This window comes from Electrona antarctica, assembly GCF_951216825.1.
Source record: "Electrona antarctica genome assembly, chromosome: 16".
Classification (NCBI taxonomy): Eukaryota; Metazoa; Chordata; class Actinopteri; order Myctophiformes; family Myctophidae; genus Electrona; species Electrona antarctica.
The window spans coordinates 42,509,408-42,534,032 of record NC_136797.1 but is presented as its reverse complement, the minus strand read 5'-3'; the positions used below and the strand labels follow the sequence as shown (position 1 = coordinate 42,534,032).

Genomic DNA, 24,625 nt, shown 5'->3' with positions numbered 1-24,625 from the left:
ATTCATTCAAAACATACATTAACTAATAAATGATTATGAATTATGGGCCCGGACGTGTCACTCCCCATCTCTCCCCCCCCTCCCCCATTTCCTGTCAGTCTACCATCTCTATCAAACAAGGCAGAAAGTCCCAAATATATAATAAAATAAAATAAAGACCCATTACTGTTCTACTTTTGCATTGCGTTTGTTTTGATGCCAACACTTTAGGACCTTTACACGTGATGTGGCCTGTAATTACCACCGTAACCGTTAAAAACCACTACATATTTCAAATACAAGTAATAGTATATAAGTTAAGTGTGCCTGTAATATGTATGCTCAGCCTCACAGGTGAGAGAACCTGTAATATGCATATACATCCACTAGGTGGGGACAGCAGCCCTATATACATCCTGCAAGTGAAAAGATGCTGGGAGCCTGATAAAAGAAAGAAATCTGATATGATGGATCACTCTTTCCCTAATCAGAGTTCCCCAAAGTTCTCGCATAAAAATGCTAAGCCGGTTAGTAAATACCTTTGTTTCCTACATTTTTGAAGGAAAAAAAACTATAATTTGGATTATATGGATAAAAAAAAAGTATTCCCCCCCATATACAAATGTAGTGTAGGACCGGCTGTACTGTTAAGTAACGCATGAAAAACAGTGATAATATCGTGTACAGTGTATCGTGGGACTGCTTGAAAAAAAAAGAGTGATATTATATTTTTCCATATGGCCCACCCAAAAACACACTTTGTATGCATTCTTGTAGCCGAGTAATATTTGTCCGCGTACACTTTTGACGCCAAGTATTGGGGTTGAGTACTTTTGTCCACCACTGACCAGCAGAAGCAGAAGTGTCCGTCGTCCACATGTTCGTCCAGCAGGAGAGTCAAGAGCAGCAGAGGCCACAGGGATGAGAGGAGACACTTCCTGATGTATACAAAATAAAAAAGGCATACATGGATTAAAGCCAAATAAGATCTCAAGTGAAACATTTTGCTAAGTCCTAATATGCAATTTGTGAAACAGCATGAAATGAGTCACCACACACACACACACACACACACACACACACACACACACACTAGCGCTGTGTATCCTACACACTTAAGTGCACCGCTGGAAGAAACCGCAGTCACTCAATGTTAATAGTATTGGTAGTAGATAACCGTAGCACAATTTTTTTTATATACGATTCAAATTGTATTGCTTTTTCAGTTTAGTCAAAGGAATAACTGCATAGAATGTACATAAAAGAATCATACCGTAGCACAATTTTAAATTTGCACCCGATGGCCAGTAAAATATTGAAGTCTGTGTGTTAGACTAGAGTTTGACTGGATTGCTGAATTCCTACAATGACCAAAAATGATTTAGTGTACAGCCCCTCCTTGTGGAAAGGCCCGGGGGAGGCTGCGTAGAGGTGTGACTTGTAGTTTAGGAAGGAAGTGAAGACCATATTTTCATGACAAAGTTTGGTCATGAACATGGCATCATTGACCAACTAAAAACACATAAAATTAAAAACCCCAGGAAAGTGTTTCTTGTGTCCTAAACGTCTAGCTGCGACGTGTTTGTAGATTGGTGCAGGACACCAAGACTTCCATGGAATACAAATTACTGAAATCAGTCGTGGCAACTGAGAACTTGAATCCATCATGTATACATGATTAATATTTAAACAGTTAGTTATGCTGGGTTGGATGAAGAACATCTGCCAAATGTGTGATCAATGTGTTGAATGGTCCTTTTTATTGGAGGGTCAGAGAAACTTGATTTAATATTAACTATGCCGATATGTTTGATATCAATGTTGTTATGTCGGTATTTGTGTTGTATATGTGTTTGAATATTCTAACTATGAAAAAGGTGTGATATAATCCCATGTAGATGGGCCACGAGGTGGCATAAATTGACACTTAAAATAATGAAAGAAATAACCTAGTTTCAAGTTTGTTAAACTTCCATTAAAAGGCTATTAAAGAGTTTCTCACAGGAAGAGAAGAGACGGCTGCAGCCAGACACAGGAGAAACGAACAGCGGTCACAGATTCAGAGGTGAGGAGCAGAGGAACTACTACAGGAGGCGCTGGATGACACTGCTTACATGCGTAGAAAAGGGACAATATATAGACATGATTAAGCCTCTCATGAAAACATACTAGCCTGGTATTGTCAGAGTGATCACCCTGGCAATGCCTGCCTAGAAAGATGCTAGTTTCAAGTTTGTAAATAAACTTTAGGCTAAAGTCCAAACCACACCAATGCAACTAGTCGCAACAAAACCGTTGCATGCACCCCACTTGCAATCATTATACCCAATGGCAGTTGCAAGGAATTGGTTTGGACGGTCCTAAAAACGGTTCTGTTGCAAGGAGTTTTGACTAGTTGCATTGGCGTGTACAGGAGGATATGGTTGCCGATACATTGAAGGGTTTCTCACAGGAGATGGTTGCAGATACATTGAAGAGCTTCTCAGGAGGAGACGGTTGGAGACCAACAGCTGAGAGAGTCTGGATAACGGTGTCCGTTGCCATGGCGCTTCAGAAGTACTGAGAGAATAAGAGCACAGTTTACAGAGTTTAGATTTAGATTATAAACACAATAATCCATCATTAACACTAGCTTTATGTTTGTACACATCACTTTTCGTCCAAGTTTACCTTTACATACAGAATACAAATGACACTTTTTGCTGGCGTACGTGGTGCCAGTTTCCTGCCTCAGAGGGCCAGCTATAAGCTCTGATGCAACACTCCAGGTCCCATATAGCACTGTGATTCTTTCATCTGCAAGACACATAGAAAAGTACCAATTGTTGTTTTTGTTTTTATTGTCTTTTTCTGCCCACTCTTATTTTTCTCCTGAAATGTACACTCTGAAGCGATAATGCCCTTTGCCCCTGTTAAGTGTTGACTTGATGCCATATGTAGTCCATCTGAAGAAAGCAAGGATTATACAGAGACATTGGAGATGGAGTCACTTGGAGGGGGGACGAGGGGGGGACGAGGGAAGAGCTAGGGGTGAAAAAATAAATCCTGGGAATTGCACTTGTGTCTCATGTATACATAGAAATGCTGTCTATACTGTACTGCTTTTTCCAAATAAAAGTATATTTAAAAAAAAGAAAAGTACCAATTAACACCAAACCTGCTAAAGTTTAGAACTCCCTTTAACTTTCAGTTGTATACCTGGATCAATGTGGGATAGCCTATACATAGAGTACAGACAGCATTTTGTAAATTCTAACATTTCAAGCTCAGAAGTAGTAGTAGCTTAGACCTATGCCAAAATAGTTTCTATTACAGTTTGGGTACATAAAGAATATAGATAGTTTATCAACTGGTGAATATTGATTGAAGTTCTCCCTGGGGAGATATCTACGCAGTGATACTAGTCTGGCCATATGCCAGGCTATGAGAATGCTACAGTAACATTATGATGATAATACATTTAGGGTGTATTCCTCTTTTAGCTTCATTCTGACTAATTGAACCCCTGCCTTGAATTGTAGATACGAAGAGATACATTTCAGTTATCTCTTTCTACTGTCCTGATCTAATAATGCACGCATTTTTTCAGTCGGGCGTCTTTCCCTCTCTGATCGCCTGACTGTTGCAGATTGAGGTGGCTGCTCTACTTCTGCGCTTTTCATAACAGGCTGAGCAAGGTCTAAGCGCTCTTTAATTGATTCTCGTACCGACTCTTCATCTTCAGTTTCCAGCTTTTTTCCTAGAATTGCCTGTTCTTCCTTTAGTGCAGCAATTATTTGCTCTGGTGCAACAACCACACCCTCATCCATAATTGTCCCTTTAAGTTAGAGTGGCTTTGCTTTAGAAAAGGTAATATTACACAACCCAGGATATGTGTATAACAAGCAACTGCTAGTTTTAAAGCACAAAGTTATTTTTAAATCAACAAAGCCTAAATGAAATCCTGTTTGTTTTTTAAACACCTGAATTAAATGAAAGTGTTTTTAAATCACCAGCGGAAATAAATGATAGTATTTTTAAATCACCAGCTGAATTAGATCAAAGTGTATTGTTTTTTGTATATCATCACAACCTAAATAACATGAAATTGTATTCCCTTTTAAATCACCTCCTTAATGGAATTAAATAATATCACCTCTTAGGGAATACACTCTTAAATGAAATGTCTTCTTATGAAAAACCTCTTAATAGAAATTCTCTTGTAGAAACTCTTGTCCAGTTTTACAAATAAATACACAGAATAGGCAAATATGTCTCTTTGAAAATAATAAATGAGCAGAATGTCTCAAACTCAAACCTATATATATTATTTCTCAGACAAGATAAATGTTCCACCTTCCAAGACAATTCAACTTGTCTTAGTAGGCCTATAAATTAGATATTTTTCTTCACCCACACAATATACGGTCTGACCTGTCACCTGACTCTTGCGCAATGAACGTTCTCCTGTAGAAACTTGGAAGACCGAAAAAGGAACGACGCCGCCTTCTTGTGGCCGTCTCGACAACTGCAGCGTCACCTTTCTGCTCCGCAGGTCCACACGTTTCTGTATTTTTAGGTTTAGTTCATGTGCGCCACGTTACCCCAGATGCGTGCTGGCTGGAGCTTGTAGACAGGCAGGGTGGTTTGATGAATGTTGCACTGCGAGATGAGTCCTGGAAACCCCCTGGGCCCTCTCGTGGCTATGGAACGCTTTGTCCCGAAGCTCACCGCCGTTGCGAGGAGGTGGAATGGCCGACGTATGCCGTGCGTCTGGAACTGGTCTTCCTCCTCGGCGGTGGTGGCCACGTTTTTCACTATAACCGCTCCTAAAGCTCTTCAACCAGCAGACTGACAAGTGACAACGCTCCAACTGAACTGATATCTCAAGGGTATTTATGTTCCCCAAGACAACGTGAAAAACTGCAAAGAACAACAAACAATATCCTTTTAAACACAATGAATTATACATGCATATGAATTATGAATGTCCTCTTTGACAGTCGAGCTCTCTTTTAAGTGTCCATAATCATGAAATCGTCCACATTATAAACAAACACAATGAAATGTCCATTACATTCACATGTTCAAACAAACGATGAAAAGACAATACTGTTTACAAACAAAACAACATGTAACATACCGTGTGCGCCTTCTGCCAATTCTTTTAGGAAAGTTAGTTAATTTTAATCTTTATTTATTTATTTTAAGGACACTCTTGTTTAACAAGAGCTCCTTACACCACTGCAACTCTGTTTGTTCTGACTGAGCTTAGCTCACACAGGTGCAATCAATGCTGCTTCACTCTAATCACAGGGCACTACACCTACCTGCCCTCAACAGGTCATAATGAACAGCAATAAAAGACCAGGCACCACACACAGCATACAAATACACTATATTACCCAAATAAAAATACATACAATGTTCACATTATACACTTTCAGAAAGGCAAGTAATACAATCAAATATTACAAAATACCCATTGCTGGGACAGCTACAGGTAGGCTATATTCAGTGATTTCCATATAAGGAGTTCCTCCCTGTCCCCAGTTAACCTCGGGGTCAAAAAAACCATAGGTTTCGTTGGCTCTGGTTTTTCTCTAGGTGGCCCAGCCTTCATCCAATCAGGATAGAGAGGGGCCTTTATCATGATACGTTATGATTAGCTAGAGGCGGCATGACGTCATCACTGTGAGACGCCAACTCTTGGAAGCGCGACTGCTATAGTATATAGTATATAAATAGTGTATGGATGCCACGCTTCTCCAATTATGGGACAGATATTTGCCATAAACTTAAGCGTGAACCTAAACATCCCCACGGAGCAACTTCCCTGTTGTCGTAACTTTGGTCGTCTTCTACGTTGGGCGTGGGGTCGAGTCTGTTGGGCGTGGCGTGTAGTCGGTCAGCCGTGTGGTTATTTAATGCGATCATAATTGTACTGGCTTTATTACCAGTTTGTCTTCTACTGGATCCGTGACGCATGCCGTTATTTCTTTGGCAGGTGAGTTGCACAACTTTAATGCATAATTAGCTTTGAGAATTTCCTGATTCCCAGTAGCCTATAACATCTCTACATGTCTAATTGTGTGTGTGTGTGTGTGTGTGTGTGTGTGTGTGTGTGTGTGTGTGTGTGTGTGTGTGTGTGTGTGTGTGTGTGTGTGTGTGTGTGTGTGTGTGTGTGTGTGTGTGTGTGTGTGTGTGTGTGTCGACAGGCTTGCTTTCATAAACACAAACGGGAGGCGGGACGATGACGGACTCGAGATTCCAGGGTTCTACGAGCATGAGGCGCAAGAGGGTGACGACGGGGAGGGGAGAGAGCTGCCACATAACGTTTGACGGGTCACGGGTGAGTAAAATACATTTTCAGTAGGCCTAGAGATATTTTTGACTAGTTTAATTTAGTTACAGTACAGTACAATTTACAATTTACAATTTAGGCATTTAGCAGACGCTCTTAATCCAGAGCGACTTACAATAGGCAAGAACAAAAAGCATGGGAATACATCACATATGTAAAAATGCATTTATCGCGAAACATGCGTAAGCTAAGACCGTGACTAGAACATATCTATATAATGACACTATACATATAAACTATAACTAGAACATATCTATATAATGACACTATACATATAAACTACACATATATGCTATACTATGCTGTACATATATACTATGAAGTGCTATGACTACATACAATGCACTTATTGTGCTGTCTACATGACATGCTATAAGTCTGTTTCAAATGCTATATAAGTCTAAGAAGTGCTGTCTAAGGGGGGTAGGGTAAGTGCTATGGGCCATGATGGAGTCTGAAAAGGTGGGTTTTCAGACTACGGCGGAAGATCGGGAGTGATGCTGCAGTTCTGATTGCAACGGGAAGTGCATTCCACAGTTTTGGGGCCAGAAGGGAGAAGAGTTTGGGACGTGTGGAGCGTTGTCCCGGCGTTTTTAGTGAGGGTACTTCCAGCTTCCCTGCGTTGGCTGATCTGAGTGCGCGGGAGGGTTTGTAGGGTTCAATCATGCTGGCAAGATATGGGGGAGCCATACCTTTGGTTGCTTTAAATGCCAACATCAGAGTTTTGTATTCTGTGCGGGCAGCGACCGGGAGCCAGTGCAGGGAGCGGAGCAGGGGGGAGACATGTGAGAATTTTGGCTGGTTGAAGACCAAGCGAGCTGCGGCATTTTGGATCAGTTGGAGAGGCTTCAGTGCACATGCCGGTAGGCCAGTAAGGAGAGAGTTACAATAGTCAAGTTTTGACAGGACTGTTGTCTGGATTAGGAGCTGGGATGATTCCTGGGTGAGGAACGGTCTAATTCGTCGTATGTTATAGAGTGTGAACCTACAGGATCGAGTGACAGCTGTGATGTGAGTTTTGAACGAGAGCTGACTGTCCAGGACAACACCAAGGTTCCTGGCTGTTGGGACAGACGTTACCAGGGCGTTGTCTACGGAAATAGTTAGCTCCCGCATCGGGCAGGACTTAGCTGGGAAGAAGAGAAGATCAGTCTTGTCTGGGTTCAGCTTGAGGTGGTTGGAGGACATCCACTGTGAGATGTCAGCCAGGCAAGCAGTGATGCGCTCTTCCACCTGGGTGGCAGAGGGGGGGAAGGATAGAAACAGTTGTGTGTCATCGGCATAACAGTGATAGGATATATTGTGAGCAGAGATGATAGTGCCAAGGGATTTAGTGTACAGTGAGAAAAGGAGGGGACCAAGTACAGATCCCTGTGGGACCCCAGTTTGGAGGGTTCGGGGGGATGATAACAGACCTTTCCAGGAGACCTGGTAGGTCCGGTCGGTGAGGTAAGAGGAGAACCACTTTAGTGCCGTCCCGCCGATGCCTAGATCCGCTAGGGTGTCTAGGAGCAGCTGGTGGTTCACTGTGTCAAATGCTGCTGATAGGTCTAGGAGAATCAGGACTGCAGAGTGGGAAGCAGCCTGGGCAGCATGTAGTCAGTGCTTCTGTGACTGCCAGCAGGGCAGTTTCTGTGGAGTGGGCCTTTTTGAATCCGGACTGGTTGGGATCTAGCAGGTTGTTATGTGAGAGATGGAGAGAGAGCTGGTTGGAGACAACACGTTCAATGCTTTTTGATAGAAATGAAAGGAGTGATACCGGTCTGTAGTTCTTGACATCTGAGGGGTCAAGGGTTGGTTTCTTGAGGAGTGGTGTTACTCTGGCTGACTTGAGGGCAGATGGGACGCAGCCTGAGGTTACTGAGGTGTTGATGATGGAGGTGATGAAGGGGAGCAGATCAGGTGCGATGGTCTGGAAGATTGGAGACGGGACAGGGTCGAGAGGACAGGTGGTAGGTCTAGTGGAAGTCACTAGTTGTAGGACCTCGTCTGGGGAAAGAGGAGAGAAGGAGGACATGCATGGTGTGTTGGGGTTAGTGTTGGTTGAGTCAGATGCCACTTTATGGGGGAGGGGGGGGAAGGAGCTGCTGATATCGTCAACCTTCTTCTCGAAGTAGTTGACAAAAACATCAGCAGTGAGGGATGAAGGTTGGGTGGGGGGAGGGGGCTTAAGGAGGGAGGAGAAAGTGGAGAAGAGCTTCCTTGGGTTAGAAGTACAGGATTGGATTTTGGTGTGGTAGAAAGAGGTTTTAGCAGTGGTTAGTGAGAGGGAGAAGGCAGAGAGGAGTGAGTGAAAGTGGGATAGGTCATCAGGTAGCTTTGTCTTGCGCCATTTCCTTTCGGCTGCCCTTAGAGGTGTTCGTTCAGATCTGAGAGTTTCAGATAACCAGGGAGCCGGTGGACATGAGCGAGCTGGCCTGGATGAGAGCGGGCAGTGTTGGTCGAATGCAGATGAGATAGAGGAGAGGAAGGATGAGGTTGCAGAGTCAGGTGAGAGAGAGAGGAAGGACTCCAGGGAGGGTAGAGAGGAGAGAATAGAGGATGAGAGGGAGGAGGGGTTTAGGGATTTGAGATTGCGTCGGGTGGTGACGTTAGGAGGGTTAGTGGGTTTAGGCGGGAGGGTGGAGAGAGAGAGGGAGAAGGCTATGAAGTGGTGGTCAGACCTAATTAACGGAGTAACAGAGAGTGTAGAGGGAGAGCAGGCTCTGGAGAACACAAGGTCCAAAACATTACCAGCCTTGTGAGTGGGAGGGGAGGGAGATAGTGAGAGGTCAAATGAGGCCAGAAGGGATGTAACGGGAAGATACTTCTCTGCTGTAGGTAGGTTGAAATCGCCCAGTAGGATCAGGGGGGTGCCATCTTCCGGAAATGAACTAATCAGGGAATCTAGTTCTTCCAGGAAGTTCCCAAGAGTTCCTGGGGGGCGATAGAGCACAATGAGGGTGAGGGGGACTGGTTGTGATATTGAGATAGCATGGAATTCAAATGTGGACAGAGAAAGGTGAGAGAGATTTAAGACACGGAAATTCCATTTGGGGGACATTAGTAGTCCTGTGCCACCCCCTGCACCTGTTGGGCGAGGGGTGTGGGTAAACTTGTGGGAAACAGAGAGGGCAGCCGGGGTTGCAGAGTTGTCTGGGGTAATCCAGGTTTCAGTCAGAGCAAGGAAATGCAGAGACTTGAGGGAGGCGTGGCCTGAAATGAATTCAGGCATTTTCTTTTTGGTAGCTGCATGGCAGTTCCAGAGGCCTCCCTCCACCACCATGTGGTGACTGGGTGAACGAGCTGGATAGATGAGATTTGAGGGATTTCTGAGACGGGGGAAGTAGTGACTAGGGCGGCATGAGGGGGAAAGTATGGGGATGGTGGGAAAACACATTGTACAGAGAAAAATAGGTAATATATATATATATAGTGGTAGTAATAATAATAGAACAAAAACCAACAGTACAACGTGTGTGTGTGTGTGTGTGTGTGTGTGTGTGTGTGTGTGTGTGTGTGTGTGTGCGCGCGCGCACGGAGAGAGACAGTTATTTAATGAAAGTATGAAACTCAAGATTATTTTTATTGTTTTAGGACTGTAACACACTGTAGCGTTCTATAGTAATTGAACTGATGAATCATAACCGAGTAACTGAAGTAGAGCACCGAAGTCTGACGTCACTTTCAGTAGAGGCCGTCAGTCCCCAGGTTCGTATTTTTTGAAACACAGTTCTTATATGAGGCGATCTAAAATCCCCCTATGGAGATTACAATGCAAATAAAAAGTACACGAACCTGGGGACTGACGCCCTCTACTGACAGTGACGTCAGGACTTCGGTGCTCTACTCCTTATCCTAACTCCCTTGTCCTAATCCTAGTCATCCTTATCATCTTAATCTTAATCATCCTAACACTAGCCATACTGCCTTTCCAGGAAGCGAAAGGCCGAAAAGCTGCTTGGAATCCCGCTGTCCCGCAGAAAATTATTCGTGCGAATAATTCGCCTTTTTTTAAAACCAATTGAAGTCAATACAAGCTTCCACATCAGTGGCGAACATGCGACAGACATTCGCATCGCGTCGCTAATTCGCCAGTGTGTGAGTATTTCCTGATTTGCAACACATTAACTTCTACTCCACTTGGAGAGAAAATATTGTACTTTTACTCCACTACAATTATCAGTAGGCGGGGGCGCCTACTGAATGGCAAAAAAAATACTTTCTGGCCTTGACAGCCCATACACCAAACAGAAAGGTTTGCATCTGATTGCATTAAACAACGTTAAATGACGTTAAACTCACTAATGCCACTCACTGTGCCACTCGATTTGCCACTCACTTCATGCATTCGCATACCCCGTATTGTTTTCCAAAGCAGTCGTAGGAGCGTATCTTTATTACAGGCTGTTTTAACCCCTGCATCAAAATCACATGTATTGGTTGGTGGAGATCTCCAATAGAACGCTACTGTCTGTTTCTGTCTAAATATGTGTCTGTCTTTCAGTTCCTTTCTCTTTGGATGAAGAGTCGGTCCCTCCACCTCTTCCTCCTACTACTGGGATCAAACTGGGAAGATTCCAGGTAATTTTAAATGTATCTTCGGGTTAAAGTGTTAAACCTATTTTGATGCTATATTAAGACATCCTGTATACCTCGTCGTATACCTTTTGTCATGCAAAGAAAATTTATTTGGATATACTGGAATATTTTTCACCAGTGAAGATTCCATTCCATTTAATTTTAGTTGCTAGTGTCTGCCCGTCTTCCAGTGTCCAATGTTTGCTGTTACGTTCTGAAGCCCTGCTGAATTATTTTCGCAGCTTTCTGTGGTTTTGTTTCAAACTAAATTCTGTGGATTTCAGTTCTAACAGACCATAGACAGACCCTGTAATGACGAAGCTACAGTACCAGAGGTGTCTGCCTTATCTTCATATTTGAATTGGTCTTCACTAATGCTCATAAGATGGCACCATGTCTGTCTCAGAGGTCTGTGGACGGTTTGGACACTTCAGACAAGATTTTAACAAACAATAATATTTCAAAATGCTTACTTTCCAGGAAGAGAAAGGCCGAAAAGCTGCTTGGAATCCCGCTGTCTTTGGTAGAAAGGTTTCTGCCTGAACTGTCCACATTCCACCAATGGGACAAAGAGTGTGCAGACAGAAATGGTGCTGCCTTATACTGTATTGTGCCGAATATAAGACGACCCCCATTTTTCAAGACTCATTTGTGGAAAAAGAACATTGAATGTCAAGTACTCTAGTCCCCGATTATAATACCGTTTTTTTATGATATTTCCTTTGGAAATATTCAGTACAATAGGGTAATTCGCATACTGTAGCATGATAACCAATTATATGAAGATAAGGTTGCAAATGGGTGAAGTGCTCCTTTAAACGTGTGGCATCTAATTTCTCTCTCTCTCTCTCTCACCCTGTCTCCATCGTCAGGTGTCCTTGGCAACAGAAGTGTGTCCAGTCCAGCGTCCGTCCTGCACACAATCCTCTACTACCTCATCGTCTTCATCCTCCTCATCCTCGTCTGCTCCTTCCAGTCCAGACAACACGCTGCACAGGAAGCCCTGCTCTCCTCTGAGAGGAAGTGATGTCAGACTGACCAGGACGCCCCCCCTCGCCTCCTCTGAGAGGACGCGATTTATTCGTGCGAATAATTCGCCTTTTTTAAAACCAATTGAAGTCAATACAAGCTTCCACATCAGTGGCGAATGTGCGAAAATGCGACAGACATTCGCATCGCGTCGCTAATTCGCCAGTGTGTAATGACCTTTACAGTTATGGCTGGGCTTAATATATGCCTCTACTGTGTCACTGTTCCCAAAGTTTCTCTGTGCCTTAGCTTTTGCACTGTTTAAATACTGTTCTGTGTGTGGGTACATATACTAAACTGTATGTATCAGTTAACTGCATTACCTTTTATACTTTAACTTTATGCAACTACATACCTGTTGTTTGTATGCATGGTTGCCAGTGAGATGGTTTCCCCACAGTTTAAAGATTTCATGCAGCACCTTTTGCACTATTAGCATCTTCAGAATGCTTCTCCCCCAAGTCCTTTTACATATCGACTAAGGCGGTAGTACCGATGCAAATTCTGCCAGGCAGGGTTTAAATTTGCATATTTGCAAATGCGCTTCGAATTGATTTGCTCTAATGCTGATTTTCCAGGTGTGTGTATGTATGGCATAAAGCTGTATTGTTGAAGTAATGAAGCTTACACAACAAAGTGTACATTTGTGTTTTAAGAGGAAGTAGGAAGAGCACTATTTGTTATAAGCCTAAGTAATTGCAAAAAAAATAACTGATGGAGAAGTGACTACTATAAGTAGTGAATACCCTGGCAGCACTGTGTGGTCCAGTACCTTCCGGATAAATTCCACAATTGAACACAGGGTGGCACTAATGAGTAACAATCCTTTTGAACGTACTGTAAATGTATCTGCCTTTTGCTCCATACTTGAACCCATATAATATAATCTTCTATGGTATCAATACATAAAGTTGTTCGCTATCTTGATGGAACTGTGTTTATTCTTTTAGAGTGGACTTGTTTGAAGCATGGGCTATAATGCTATATTATTGAAATGTTAAGTTATTCCATAATATGTTATATGGTGGCACTAATATCAAAACTAGATTTGGTACATTTCCTGAGTCCACAAAAAGAGCGGGTACACTCTAAAGTGATATACAGTATCTTATATATGATTTTTGGTAACACTACTATTCACATGTATCCCATGTCTATAAAAGTTATAAGCAAATACCTATTCTGGTTTATAAATTATAACAATATTTATAAGCACACAGCACTGGCAGGCTTTGTAACACTGTAACACACCTATGATTCCCAAGTTAATTATCATAGTTGTAATATTAAAAACAAAACAAAAAACTCTAAGAATGGATCATAAGACAAAATATTTGGTACTGGTAAGGACTCAAACTGTTTTCATCGTTGACGAGAATATTCAGGAATCAGGATTTTAATTTTGACCTCCTAAATGATCCTGCAGAACCCCGCCAAACTGGTAAAACGTGAAATATATTTAGTTTCACCTCAAATCTAATCTGTATGTTATGACCTGTAAAGAGGAAAATAAAAATAATTTACTTTCACAGTCTTTTGTATTGCATAGGATTGATGTCCTTTCTACTTAAAAGACCATTTATAGTGTCTTAAGCAGATAATAGTGCATTATAAGTATGTTTCTAATGCATGATAGACATGGGATGCATAGCAGGTGTTACCAGATTGATTTAACATACTCAAACTGAACAATGTCTGTTCATTACCTGAGTTAAGCCTCTGTTTTTTCAACTTTTCTGATCCAATTTCACTCTCATTTCACGTAAATTGGGTTTAGTATATTATGTGGTAGGTAGGTTAGGTAGTAGAGTAGTAGTATTGATTGATTGAATATATTATCACGCAGAAATGTAATAAAGTATTTAATCAATCAATCAATCAATCAATACTATCTACTACCTAACCTACCACATACTGTACTATACACAGACACCTAATTCTCTCAAGTATATGACAATTACAAGTAATACACATTGGAACCCCTTGAGCGTGTTGGAGTAAGAGTACATTACCTTAGTAACAACTGTGTGACCTTCTGCTCATTTGAAAGTCAAACCTATCCTATTTCTATGTATTGGCTCACTGGTGCTGGTGGTGGTGATTTGTGTACAAACTTCTATTCACTGACACAGTGAATTATTAACAGATTATTATCCTTGTTATACTTTAGCTATTGAAAAATAGCAGATCTACAAGCTCATGTTTTGAATCTATATTCTTTCAGAGTGAACAGTTTTGAACTCAAATCTTTGCTTCTGGGGGGGTGCCTGGAACAACATATTTTCAGATGGGGGTCGGAGGCCAATTACATATCATTTTTGGGGTCCATGACATGAAATATTGAGCACCACTGATACAGAAACATGAGGTATTTCAGAAAACTGTCAGAATTTAGAAGACATTTTTTAAATCTCGACGTCAGGTCTAAATGGCTTAATGCATTGTCGGAACAAAAAAAAAATCGGCAGCAATAACCAAGGTTACGAAGAGATTATGGGTCAGCAAGGCCTGGGGGAAATGAATGAGAATGGAGAGAGATTCAGCAATTTGTGCGCCACAAGCAACCTAGTTATCGGCGGGAGTTTCTTCCATCACAGAAGGATACACAAGGCAACTTGGGTATCACCGGACATGGTGACAGAAAACCAAATTGACCATGTGTGCATTGGGAAAAAGTTCAGAAGATCTCTTCAAGATGTGCGTGTCAGAAGAGGAGCAGACGTTGCTTCAGACCACCATCTCCTGGTCGCCCGCATAAAACTAAAGTTGAAGAGAAATTGGACAGGAGAAACCAATAAACGCCAGAGGTACAACACCATACCTCTCAAAGAAACAGCCGGGCTAGAAAGGTTTAAGATCACACTCGCAAACAAGTTCCAGGTCCTACAAGAGCAGAGTGAGGAAGAGACCATTGAAGAGAAGTGGCAGTGTATTAAAACAGCAGTGACAGCAACATGTCAGGAAGTATTGGGCAACAAGAAGTATAGCCACAAGGAATGGATGACAGCAGAGACCTTGGAAAGGATAGAGGAGAGGAAAAAGAAGAAGGCAGCTAGAAACAGCAGTCGCACACGTGCTGGGAAAGCTAAAACCCAAGAAGAGTACTCTGAAGCAAACAGGACAGTTAGGAGAAGCATAAGAGCAGACAAGAAGGGCTATATAGAGTCACTGGCAGCAGAGGCAGAGGAGGCGGCACAGCATGGCAACATGAAGACTCTGTATGACACCATTAAAAAGCTTTCAGGAAAGTTCAGCAAACCTGAGAGGCCAGTGAAGGACAAGGAAGGGAATAAAATTCCAGATGCAGAAGGGCAAAAACGTAGATGGGCGGAGCATTTCGAGGAGCTGTTGAACAGACCAGGTCCACTTAACCCAGTGGACATACAGCCAGCGGAAAGTGACCTGCCGATTGCCTGTGATGTCCCTTCCAAGGAAGAGATCCACAAGGCCATAAAACAACTGCGGAATGGGAAGGCTGCAGGGCCAGACAACATTCCAGCAGAAGCACTGAAAGCTGACGTTGAGACCAGCGTCGAAATGCTCTACCCTCTATTTCGGGACATTTGGGAGAAGGAAGAAGTACCAGCAGAGTGGAAAGAGGGCTACCTCATCAAGCTCCCGAAAAAAGGCGATCTAGCTTCCTGTTCCAACTACAGGGGAATTACACTGTTGTCTATTCCAGGGAAGACCTTCAACAGAGTGCTCTTAAACAGGATGAAAGAGGCTGTTGACCCACACCTCCGAGACCATCAAGCTGGTTTCCGTAAGAATAGATCCTGCACGGACCAGATCGCAACGTTGCGGATCATTCTGGAACAATCTTTGGAGTGGAACTCGCCTCTCTATGTTAATTTTATTGACTACGAGAAGGCGTTTGACAGTGTGGATAGACAGACCATCTGGAGACTGCTGAGACACTATGGGGTACCTGAGAAGATCACCAACATTATCAAGAACTCCTATGAAGGGCTGACCTGCAGGGTGGTACACGGGCAGCAACTCACCCATGCCTTCCATGTGAGGACAGGGGTGAGGCAAGGCTGTTTATTGTCACCTTTTCTGTTCCTATTGGCCATCGACTGGGTCATGAAGACATCCACAGCGCAGAAAAGAAATGGCATCCAGTGGACACTTTGGACACAGTTAGATGACCTTGATTTTGCTGATGACCTGGCCCTTCTTTCCCACACTCACCACCAAATGCAAGAGAAAACCAACATAGTCTCATCAAACTCAACACGCCTTGGCCTCACCATCCACAGAGGAAAGAGCAAGGTCCTCAAAATAAATACAGACAGCGTTACCCCCGTTACCCCCATCAACCTAGAAGGTGAAGCACTAGAGGAGGTGGAGAGCTTCACCTATCTAGGCAGTGTTGTCGACAAACAGGGCGGAACAGATGCTGACGTAAAAGTCAGAATTGGCAAGGCAAGAGCAGCTTTCCATCAGCTGAAGAATGTCTGGGGAGCCTCAGATCTTCCCACTAACACAAAGATCAGGATTTTTAATTCTATGGTGAAGCCGGTCCTGCTGTACGGAGCAGAAACCTGGAGAACAACTTTAAACACCATGAAAAGAATCCAGACATTCATAAACACCTGCCTCAGAAGAATCCTCCGAATACGCTGGCCAAATCAAATCAGTAACCGGGAACTGTGGCAGCGAACAACTCAACACCCGGTGGAGGAAGAAATCAGCCAAAGGCGCTGGCGATGGATCGGCCACACTCTTCGCAAACCTGCATCCAGCATCACAAGACATGCCCTGTTCTGGAACCCACAAGGGAGAAGGAAGAGGGGCAGACCACGAAACACCTGGCGCCGTGACCTGGATGCAGATGTGAAGAGATCTGGCCACTCATGGGGACAGCTGGAGAAGATGGCCCAGGACCGGGATATCTGGAGAGCTCTTGTTCGTGGCCTATGCCCAAAGTTGGGCTACAGGCGTAAGTAAGTAAGTAATTGTCGGAACATACAGTTCTCTCCAGTGAACACACATTATGATATTCAAAATGACATTTACTGTTGGCGTAAACTAGTACAACTGTGTATCGAAAAACATCCCTTTGCACACCTATACAGCTGTGTAGGAGAAAGCAACCAACATACAGTAAGAGAGCAGGAGGTTAAAAACAACAACATGTTCAACATTTTCAACTAGCAGGCAGCAGCCTAAACCATTTAACTGAGGGAGGGTCCCTAATCTAGTTTTGATTAGGGTTTACTGCCATGTAAACAGGTTTATGAAAAGGTGCCCCTTTTCTTTGTATTTCAGTGCAGGAGTCGGTGACGTCTTTCAATTGTGATAGAACACAGATTGAGAATGTTAAGCCATTCTGGGCGGGAACCCCTTTTGGTGTTTTAAACATGTTATAATTTTGCTATTGAAAAATAGCAGATCTACAAGCTCATAGCGCGCCACCGAGTGGCGCGCTACGAGCTTGTAGGTCTGCTATTTTTGAAAAATCGTGAAAATGTGTCACAAATCTTTGAATATATATTCTTTCAGAGTGAACGTTTTAAACTCAAATCTTTGTTTCTGGGAGGTCACTGGAACAACATATTTTCAGACGGGGGTCGGCGGCCAAATACATATATTTTTGGGGGTTCTTGACATGAAACAGTTTGAGAACCACTGACATAGAAACATGGGTTTTTAAGATAACTGTCAGCATTTAGAAGACATTTTTGTAGAATCGTTCCCAGATCAAAATGGATTAATTGGGGGGAAAAAATAAGTGACATATCCATTGTGATTACACAGGATTATCTGACATTTTACGATTCACGTCTGACAGCACTGTCTGTGGCATAACCTTCCCAGAAGAAACATACAGTACATAATGAATCCACAATTGGTATTATTTTCACTATACTATAAATTAACACACAGACCCCTTTTCCACCGGTTGGTTCCCAATGGGAACCGGTTCAGTTCTTTTTGGCTCTTAGTCCATGAGCCAGAGCTCCAAAATTGGAACGTTAATTATGAATTGAGTGTGCAAAACCATACCTATATAAAATTGTTATCACCATGAAACTTACCCAGTTGATTACTTACACAAAGACAATGATTTATTGTATTTCCATTTTTTGAGGGAGGGGGGGAGTTGCACCACTCAGTTCACACGGGTGTGATTTTTTATTGTGCTGTCGAAAATGTTTGGACAAACCTGATTTCAATTCAGTCAGGGATTTCAAATAGTTGTGGTAACGCTGCTAAGGACATACAGTTGATACTATATAACGATTGGCCGCTGCTGTTCATTGCAGCGATGTATCAACGCGCAAACCATATAATAAGCCACACCCCCTGGTGCACATGCACTGGGTCTTGCAATGGGTCTGGTTCACAAGATTCGATACTCCACCAAGATACCCATGTACCTGTCTAGATACTTCCTTACATTACATTACATTACAGTCATTTAGCAGACGCTTTTATCCAAAGCGACTTACAATAAGTGTATTCAACATAGGTAGGGAACAAAAACTACTAATCACCAGAAGTCTTTAGTGCATTTTCTGCAAAAACAAGCAACCAAGAGTATACCTAGCGCTAAGGTAAAAGTGCAATATATCAGCTACCTATTTCCTTGAACAGATGAGACAAAATAGCTAAATCAAATGAGCATGAGCTAAAACAATTAAGTGTATCGACTAAACAAGATCCAATAAACAATACAACAATAGAAAACAAGCGTTCGTACAACTAGTTAACAACAATTAAGTAGGTCAGGCAGAGAGGAAGGGTAGTGTTTCCTGAAGAGGTGGGTTTTCAACCTGCGGCGAAATATGGGCAGTGACTCTGCTGTCCTAACATCAGTGGGAAGTTCATTCCACCACTGTGGGGCCAGAACAGAAAAGAGTCGTGACCGTGTGGATCGGCCAGAAGGACCCTTGAGTGACGAGGCAATCAGTCGCCCCGAGGTGGCAGACCGAAGTGGTCGGGCAGGGGTGTAGGCATCGACCATAGCCCGGAGGTAGGAAGGAGCTGTTCCTTTCACTGCCCTATAGGCTAACACCAGGGTTTTGAACTGGATGCGAGCCGCTACGGGGAGCCAGTGTAGAGAACGGAGAAGGATGGTTGTGTGGGAGAACTTGGGGCGGTTGAACACCAGACGAGCCGCAGCTTTCTGAACAAGCTCCAGAGGTCTGATGGCAGATGCCGGAGCACCAGCAAGGAGGGAGTTGCAGTAGTCCAGGCGGGAGATGACGAGAGCCTGGATGAGCACCTGGGCTGCCTTCTCCGTGAGGAAGGGGCGAATCCTCCTGATGTTGTAGAGGAGGAATCTGCAGGACCTTGTCACTGATGCGATGTTTGCCGAGAACGTCAGTTGATCGTCCAGGGTCACACCCAGATTCTTCGCAGTCCGAGTTGAGGTCACCACAGCATTATCAATGGTGATGGCCATGTCTCGGTGCGGACAGCCCTTCCCCGGGAGGAACATCAGCTCGGTCTTGTCCAGGTTGAGCTTCAGGTGGTTTGTCGACATCCACGCCGAGATGTCAGCCAGACAAGCAATGTTAACGTTAACGATGTTGTTGTTAACGCAGTCCACACCCACAACACCAGAGGGAGTACAACGAACCATGTACAACCCAGATTCGGCACAAACAAGGGACTAAATTATTTTCGTTCCTATGCCACCAAAATGTGGAACGCCCTACCAACAGTCATTAAGACATGCGAATCCCTTGACTCCTTCAAAACCGCTCTCAAAGGGCACCTACGGATGGCTGCAATTCGAAACTGGCCCCCGTAAAATCTGAATCCCCCCCCCCCCCACCCCCCACCCCCCCCTTTTTCCCTCACTGTATATGTTTCTTTTCCCTTTTTACCTCCATTATGATGAATTCCTGTTCTGTTCTTTGTCTATATAGAAGTATCTATTTGTACGTCTCTAAATGTTTTGATGAATTGAACATGGTGGACCCTCTTGTAAACAAGTGTAATGCTTAATTGGGTCGTCCACTCACAGTTAACAGCCTTTGTATTGAGTTTGTGCTTGAAATGTACTGTAATTCTGCAAACTGTTAATATTTCAATCAATCAAAAAGCAATGTCCCGGTTATGTCCGTCCCTATGTTTAGATTACCAACAGGGGGCGCTGTTGCACCATTCACTTCAGACTGATCTGATTTATTTTTAAGGATTTGAGTACTTCAATTTGTATCGTATCATTTTGCAATGTAAATAATCAATGTAATCAATACTAAGTATGTGTGCATTGTATTTAGCAATTTTAAGAAGAAAAAAATAAAAAGATTGAATAACTTTTCCATTCCATATCGCTATTGGTCTATCGATAAATCTGTGTAGGCCTATTCATGTGTTCATGTCAAGGGGTAGGCTACATATATATTTTATTTGTATTATTTTAAGCTAAATGGCAAAATGGTAGACGTAATAAGCCTAGGCTATAGGCCTACCTTTTTTTCCCAGACCAAGAAAAAAACAAACTGATGAACTAAGAATGTTTTTGTATGGAAAAAAACAAAGAAATAAACTAAACTATCCATTTTATAAAGAATACTACTGTTAAGTAAAAGGTGAATCTGCATATATAGGAACCTATTCAACAATTTGAGTTAAATTACAAACATATTAGCATCAAGATATATTATATACTAGGTTGGACAGTCTGCACTATAAGCACACCAATGTTATGACATGTATGATAGATATGATGTTCCAACTTCCTGGTAAATAAAGGACCCATACCGGTAGTGCTGAGGTGCAGACCACGGTGCAAAGCTATGATAACGACAACCGGAATACTTAATACGTTTAGGGTTAGCCATAGTTTTACTGGGGTTAAGTTTAGGAATTAGGTTAGGTTTATAGGCATAGTTTATCGAGGTTAAGGTTAGGCATAAGGTTAGGTTTAACTGTTTTAGGCATTAGTCCGGCAGCCGACAGGCTTCTTTTGTTTAAAGTGGGACATTTGGTATAGTCTTTTTTTTATTGGCCTAAGATATTGTCTATATACATACATTCATGACTCCACTTGCTGATACAGGGGTGAAACTTTCCTTATGCTTCAAGTATCATGTGTCGTGTCAAACTAGGGGTTCTTCATGATTCTGAATCCATTAGTTTTGCACAAAAAACACTCCTAAAACGGCCATAGACGTCATGACAAATGTGATGAGGTCGGCACATTTTGGGCAGATTTGGACAAGTGGCTATGGCTGTATTTAGCCCATGGAGTGTATTTTGTGCAAAACTAATGGAATGGAATGTATTCAGAATCATGAAAACCCCCTAGTTTGACAAAGTCACATGCTACTTAAAGCAAAAGGAAAGTTTTGACATTTTTGCCTGCCATATAGGATGTTAATGGTAGGGTCACAAGAAACCCCTATAAAACAAATTGCCCAATAGTGACAGCCGGTCAGATTCATGAATGTATGTATATAGACAATATTTCAGGCCGATAAAAAAGACTATATACCAAATTTCCCACCCGTCCATCTCGGCTGCCGCCTGCCGGACTACATGGTTTAAGGCTAGGAATGCCATGCAGGCAGAGCAGTCACACCGGCTGTAATACCATGCAGGCAGAGCAGTTACACCGGCTGTAATACCATGCAGGCAGAGCAGTTACACCGGCTGTAATACCATGCAGGCAGAGCAGTTACACCGGCTGTAATACCATGCAGGCAGAGCAGTTACACCGGCTGTAATACCATGCAGGCAGAGCAGTTACACCGGCTGTAATACCATGCAGGCAGAGCAGTTACACCGGCTGTAATACCATGCAGGCAGAGCAGTTACACCGGCTGTAATACCATGCAGGCAGAGCAGTTACACCGGCTGTAATACCATGCAGGCAGAGCAGTCACACCGGCTGTACGCCCGAGGTGACTAGGAATACCATGCAGGCAGAGCAGTTACACCGGCTGTACGCCCGAGGTGACTGTGTTTAGGTATTCATAATAACAATGAAGAGCTAGAGGTCACCCAGCTCGTAGCCAAGACTCACACATTTATTGAAGCCATTTTGACCTGAGGCTGATTAAACGCCTTCAAAAACCTACTTATTTAGACCTGAGGCTGATTAAACGCCTTCTAAAACCTACTTATTTAGACCTGAGGCTGATTAAACGCCTTCAAAAACCTAACCTAAGGTGTTGAAAACCCTCAAATTCGTATTCAAAAAAGAAAACAAGAACAAATGTATTGCTACATGGTGCAACAACAGTTACTGATGAGACACAGAGCTAGCATCCGGATTGAAAGGTATAACAACGTATATTACAACAGATCTAAATGGGTTAACACAATTAAGAATTATTATAATAACAATGAAGAGAGGTTGCACAGCTTGTAGCCAAGATGCACACGTTTATTTAAATATGAAACCAGGCTATCTTTAGTGGAATAGCCACTTGAACCTTCGCATCTGGGGGGAATAGGGATTAGCCGAAAGTAGCAGAAGGTTGAATGTAGGCCTATGAAAACACACTTTAGCATGTCATGAAATCAACATGTAGTGTGTATGTGTGTGTGTGGGGGGGGGGGGGGGGGGGGGCTGCTTCATTCATCTCTCTCAGCTAAGGGGTCCCTGCTTCATCTCTCTCAGCTAAGGGGTCCCTTAGACTAAGACTCCTGATCAATATTACCACCACAATATACAAAATAACGATAATAACAACAACAATTACAGAAACGTGATCAGCAATATTTAAAAATATTTTGAATACACTTAATGTATAGGAAAAAGTCCTTCTGCAAACCCACAATGGACAGGTGGGTCGGAAAAGCGAACGTTGCTCAATAAATCTAACTCAAGTGAAGACAGTGCGATTCTTTTTTCTCCACTTCTCAGAATACACTTAATGACAATCTGAATATCCAACACGAGAGAAACACATCATAAATTATAGTCAGAAGTGCAGTGAGCATAATATGATTTTTCTTGTTTTCTTTTTTTTTTTCTTTTTTTTATGAATTATATATGATTTAAATGTATGTAATGTTGGTCCAAACTATGATTAATCACATTTGGAGATTTTTAAATGTGTATTTTTGTATGTTTGCTACAGTTGTTGGTAGTTATATTGTACATTTCATCATGACTGCATAATGATTCTTCATTTGATAATATTGGTGAAATTATTGTTCTTATTAAAATAATGTTGTTTTTTTAAATCTATGAATCATCTTCATCTCTCACACTCATGGCATCGAGCTGGCTGGCAGCTTCACTTTCATATCCTGAAGAGGGCGCTATTGGTCCAGCATGTCCCTTCAGCCAATCATGAACCTTGTCAGGTGACCAGCGGTATGAACTTCCTGCTTCAGATGGCGTTCCTCCACTCACTGAAACACAAGACAACAATATACTGATTATTATTATTATTATTATTATTATTATTATTATTATTATTATGTGTCCCTTAATTCCAGCAGAAGGAGACACAAGTCGTGTGTAATAAGAATAATGACGACATCTGCTTTGGCAATGTAAATGTATGTTTTCTCAAACATGCCAATAAAGCTTCTTTGAATTGAAATAGAGAAAAATGTAATCAGATCAATTATATTGATACTCACTGCTTGGATTAGGTAACTCATTGCTCATCCTTCTCCTGACAGGTGGCAGGGTTGGTTCTTCTGGCTCCTTCTCCACAAACTGCAACACCTTCTCTATCATCTCCTCCTCTCTCCTCCTCCCTTCCTCCTCTCTTCTCATCCCTTCCTCCTCTCTCCTCCTCCCTTCCTCCATCTCTCTCCTCCCTGCCTCCTCTCTTCTCCTCCATTCTTCTTCTCGGCTGTTCCATTCTTCATCAGTAAATGTCTTTCCTGTCAGTCTTTCTAACGGGGTCTTCTGTCTCGTCTCATGTCCCTCCCTGAGGTGTCCTGTGTCTCTGACAGACCTGTCTTCTCTGGAGTCTGAAGGAACAAAGTGTCCTCTGTTCCTCGTCACCATGTCTTCTACTTTCTCCATCAGCTCTTTCACTTCTGAGATGTCCAGATTGAGGCAGTCTAGAACCTGGTACCTGTAGCCACATTTCTCCAGGATCCTCCTCAGAGGTTCTCCTTCAGCCTCGATGTACTCCTCAACACGTCTCTCTCCCAGCCACCATCCCTGTGTGAACAGAACCAGAGCGTGTCTCCAGACTCTGTCCCCCAGCAGCTCCATCTGTTCCTCCACTGATCTCCTGTCAGCTTCAGAGAAACCGAGCATGACATTAACATTCAGCAGGACAGCGTGGGGTCCAGGAGAACACAGAGTCACACCGTGTAGAAGGACATCTTTGATCTTCTGTGATGGAGGTGTAGTCGACCAGCCTGGACACATCACCACACTCACTGTTCTGTCAGCAACTCGTCTCTGTTGTCTGACACATTCTGTCTGGAATATGAGGTTTAATGTATGTTAGTTATAATAATCAATACGTGACTTAGGAGGTTTTAAACTAACCCATTTTTGTTATAAGCATTATGTTACACTTTAGCTATTGAAAAATAGCAGATCTACAAGCTCATAGCGCGGCATTGAGTGCCGCACTACAAGCTTGTAGATCTGCTATTTTAGAAAAATGTGGCGCAAATCTTTTTAACTCAAATCTTTGTTTCTGGGGGGTCCATGGAACAACATATTTTCAGATGGGGGTCTACAGCCATATACAGATAATTCTGGGGCTCCTTGACATGAAATAGTTTGAGCACCACTGACATAGAAACATGAGGTTTTTCAGAAAA

The 24,625-nt window shown here is 42.7% G+C and overlaps 1 protein-coding gene and 2 long non-coding RNA genes across 3 annotated transcripts in view; 1 reads left to right on the top strand and 2 right to left on the bottom strand.

The window, feature by feature from the left end:
- Positions 1 to 211: 211 nt before the first annotated feature.
- Positions 212 to 4,852, bottom strand: LOC306939622. Its single transcript, XR_013791894.1, has 5 exons — positions 4,400 to 4,852; positions 2,650 to 2,775; positions 2,430 to 2,538; positions 1,982 to 2,085; positions 212 to 917 (listed from the first exon to the last, which is right to left on the bottom strand). It is a non-coding gene; the product is annotated as an uncharacterized lncRNA (long non-coding RNA).
- Positions 4,853 to 10,269: 5,417 nt separating this feature from the next.
- LOC306939246 lies at positions 10,270 to 11,890 on the top strand. The gene is made up of 3 exons (XR_013791862.1): positions 10,270 to 10,402; positions 10,809 to 10,885; positions 11,755 to 11,890. It is a non-coding gene; the product is annotated as an uncharacterized lncRNA (long non-coding RNA).
- A 12,264-nt stretch (positions 11,891 to 24,154) lies between these two features.
- The window catches only part of LOC306939496 (uncharacterized protein), a gene marked incomplete at both ends in the record, with an annotated part of 36,476 nt that continues 36,005 nt past the window's right edge, over positions 24,155 to 24,625 (bottom strand). The window contains one exon of the mRNA XM_079524083.1: positions 24,155 to 24,211. Within this exon, the coding sequence (XP_079380209.1) occupies positions 24,155 to 24,211 (57 nt within the window). The remainder of the gene's footprint in view (positions 24,212 to 24,625) is intronic.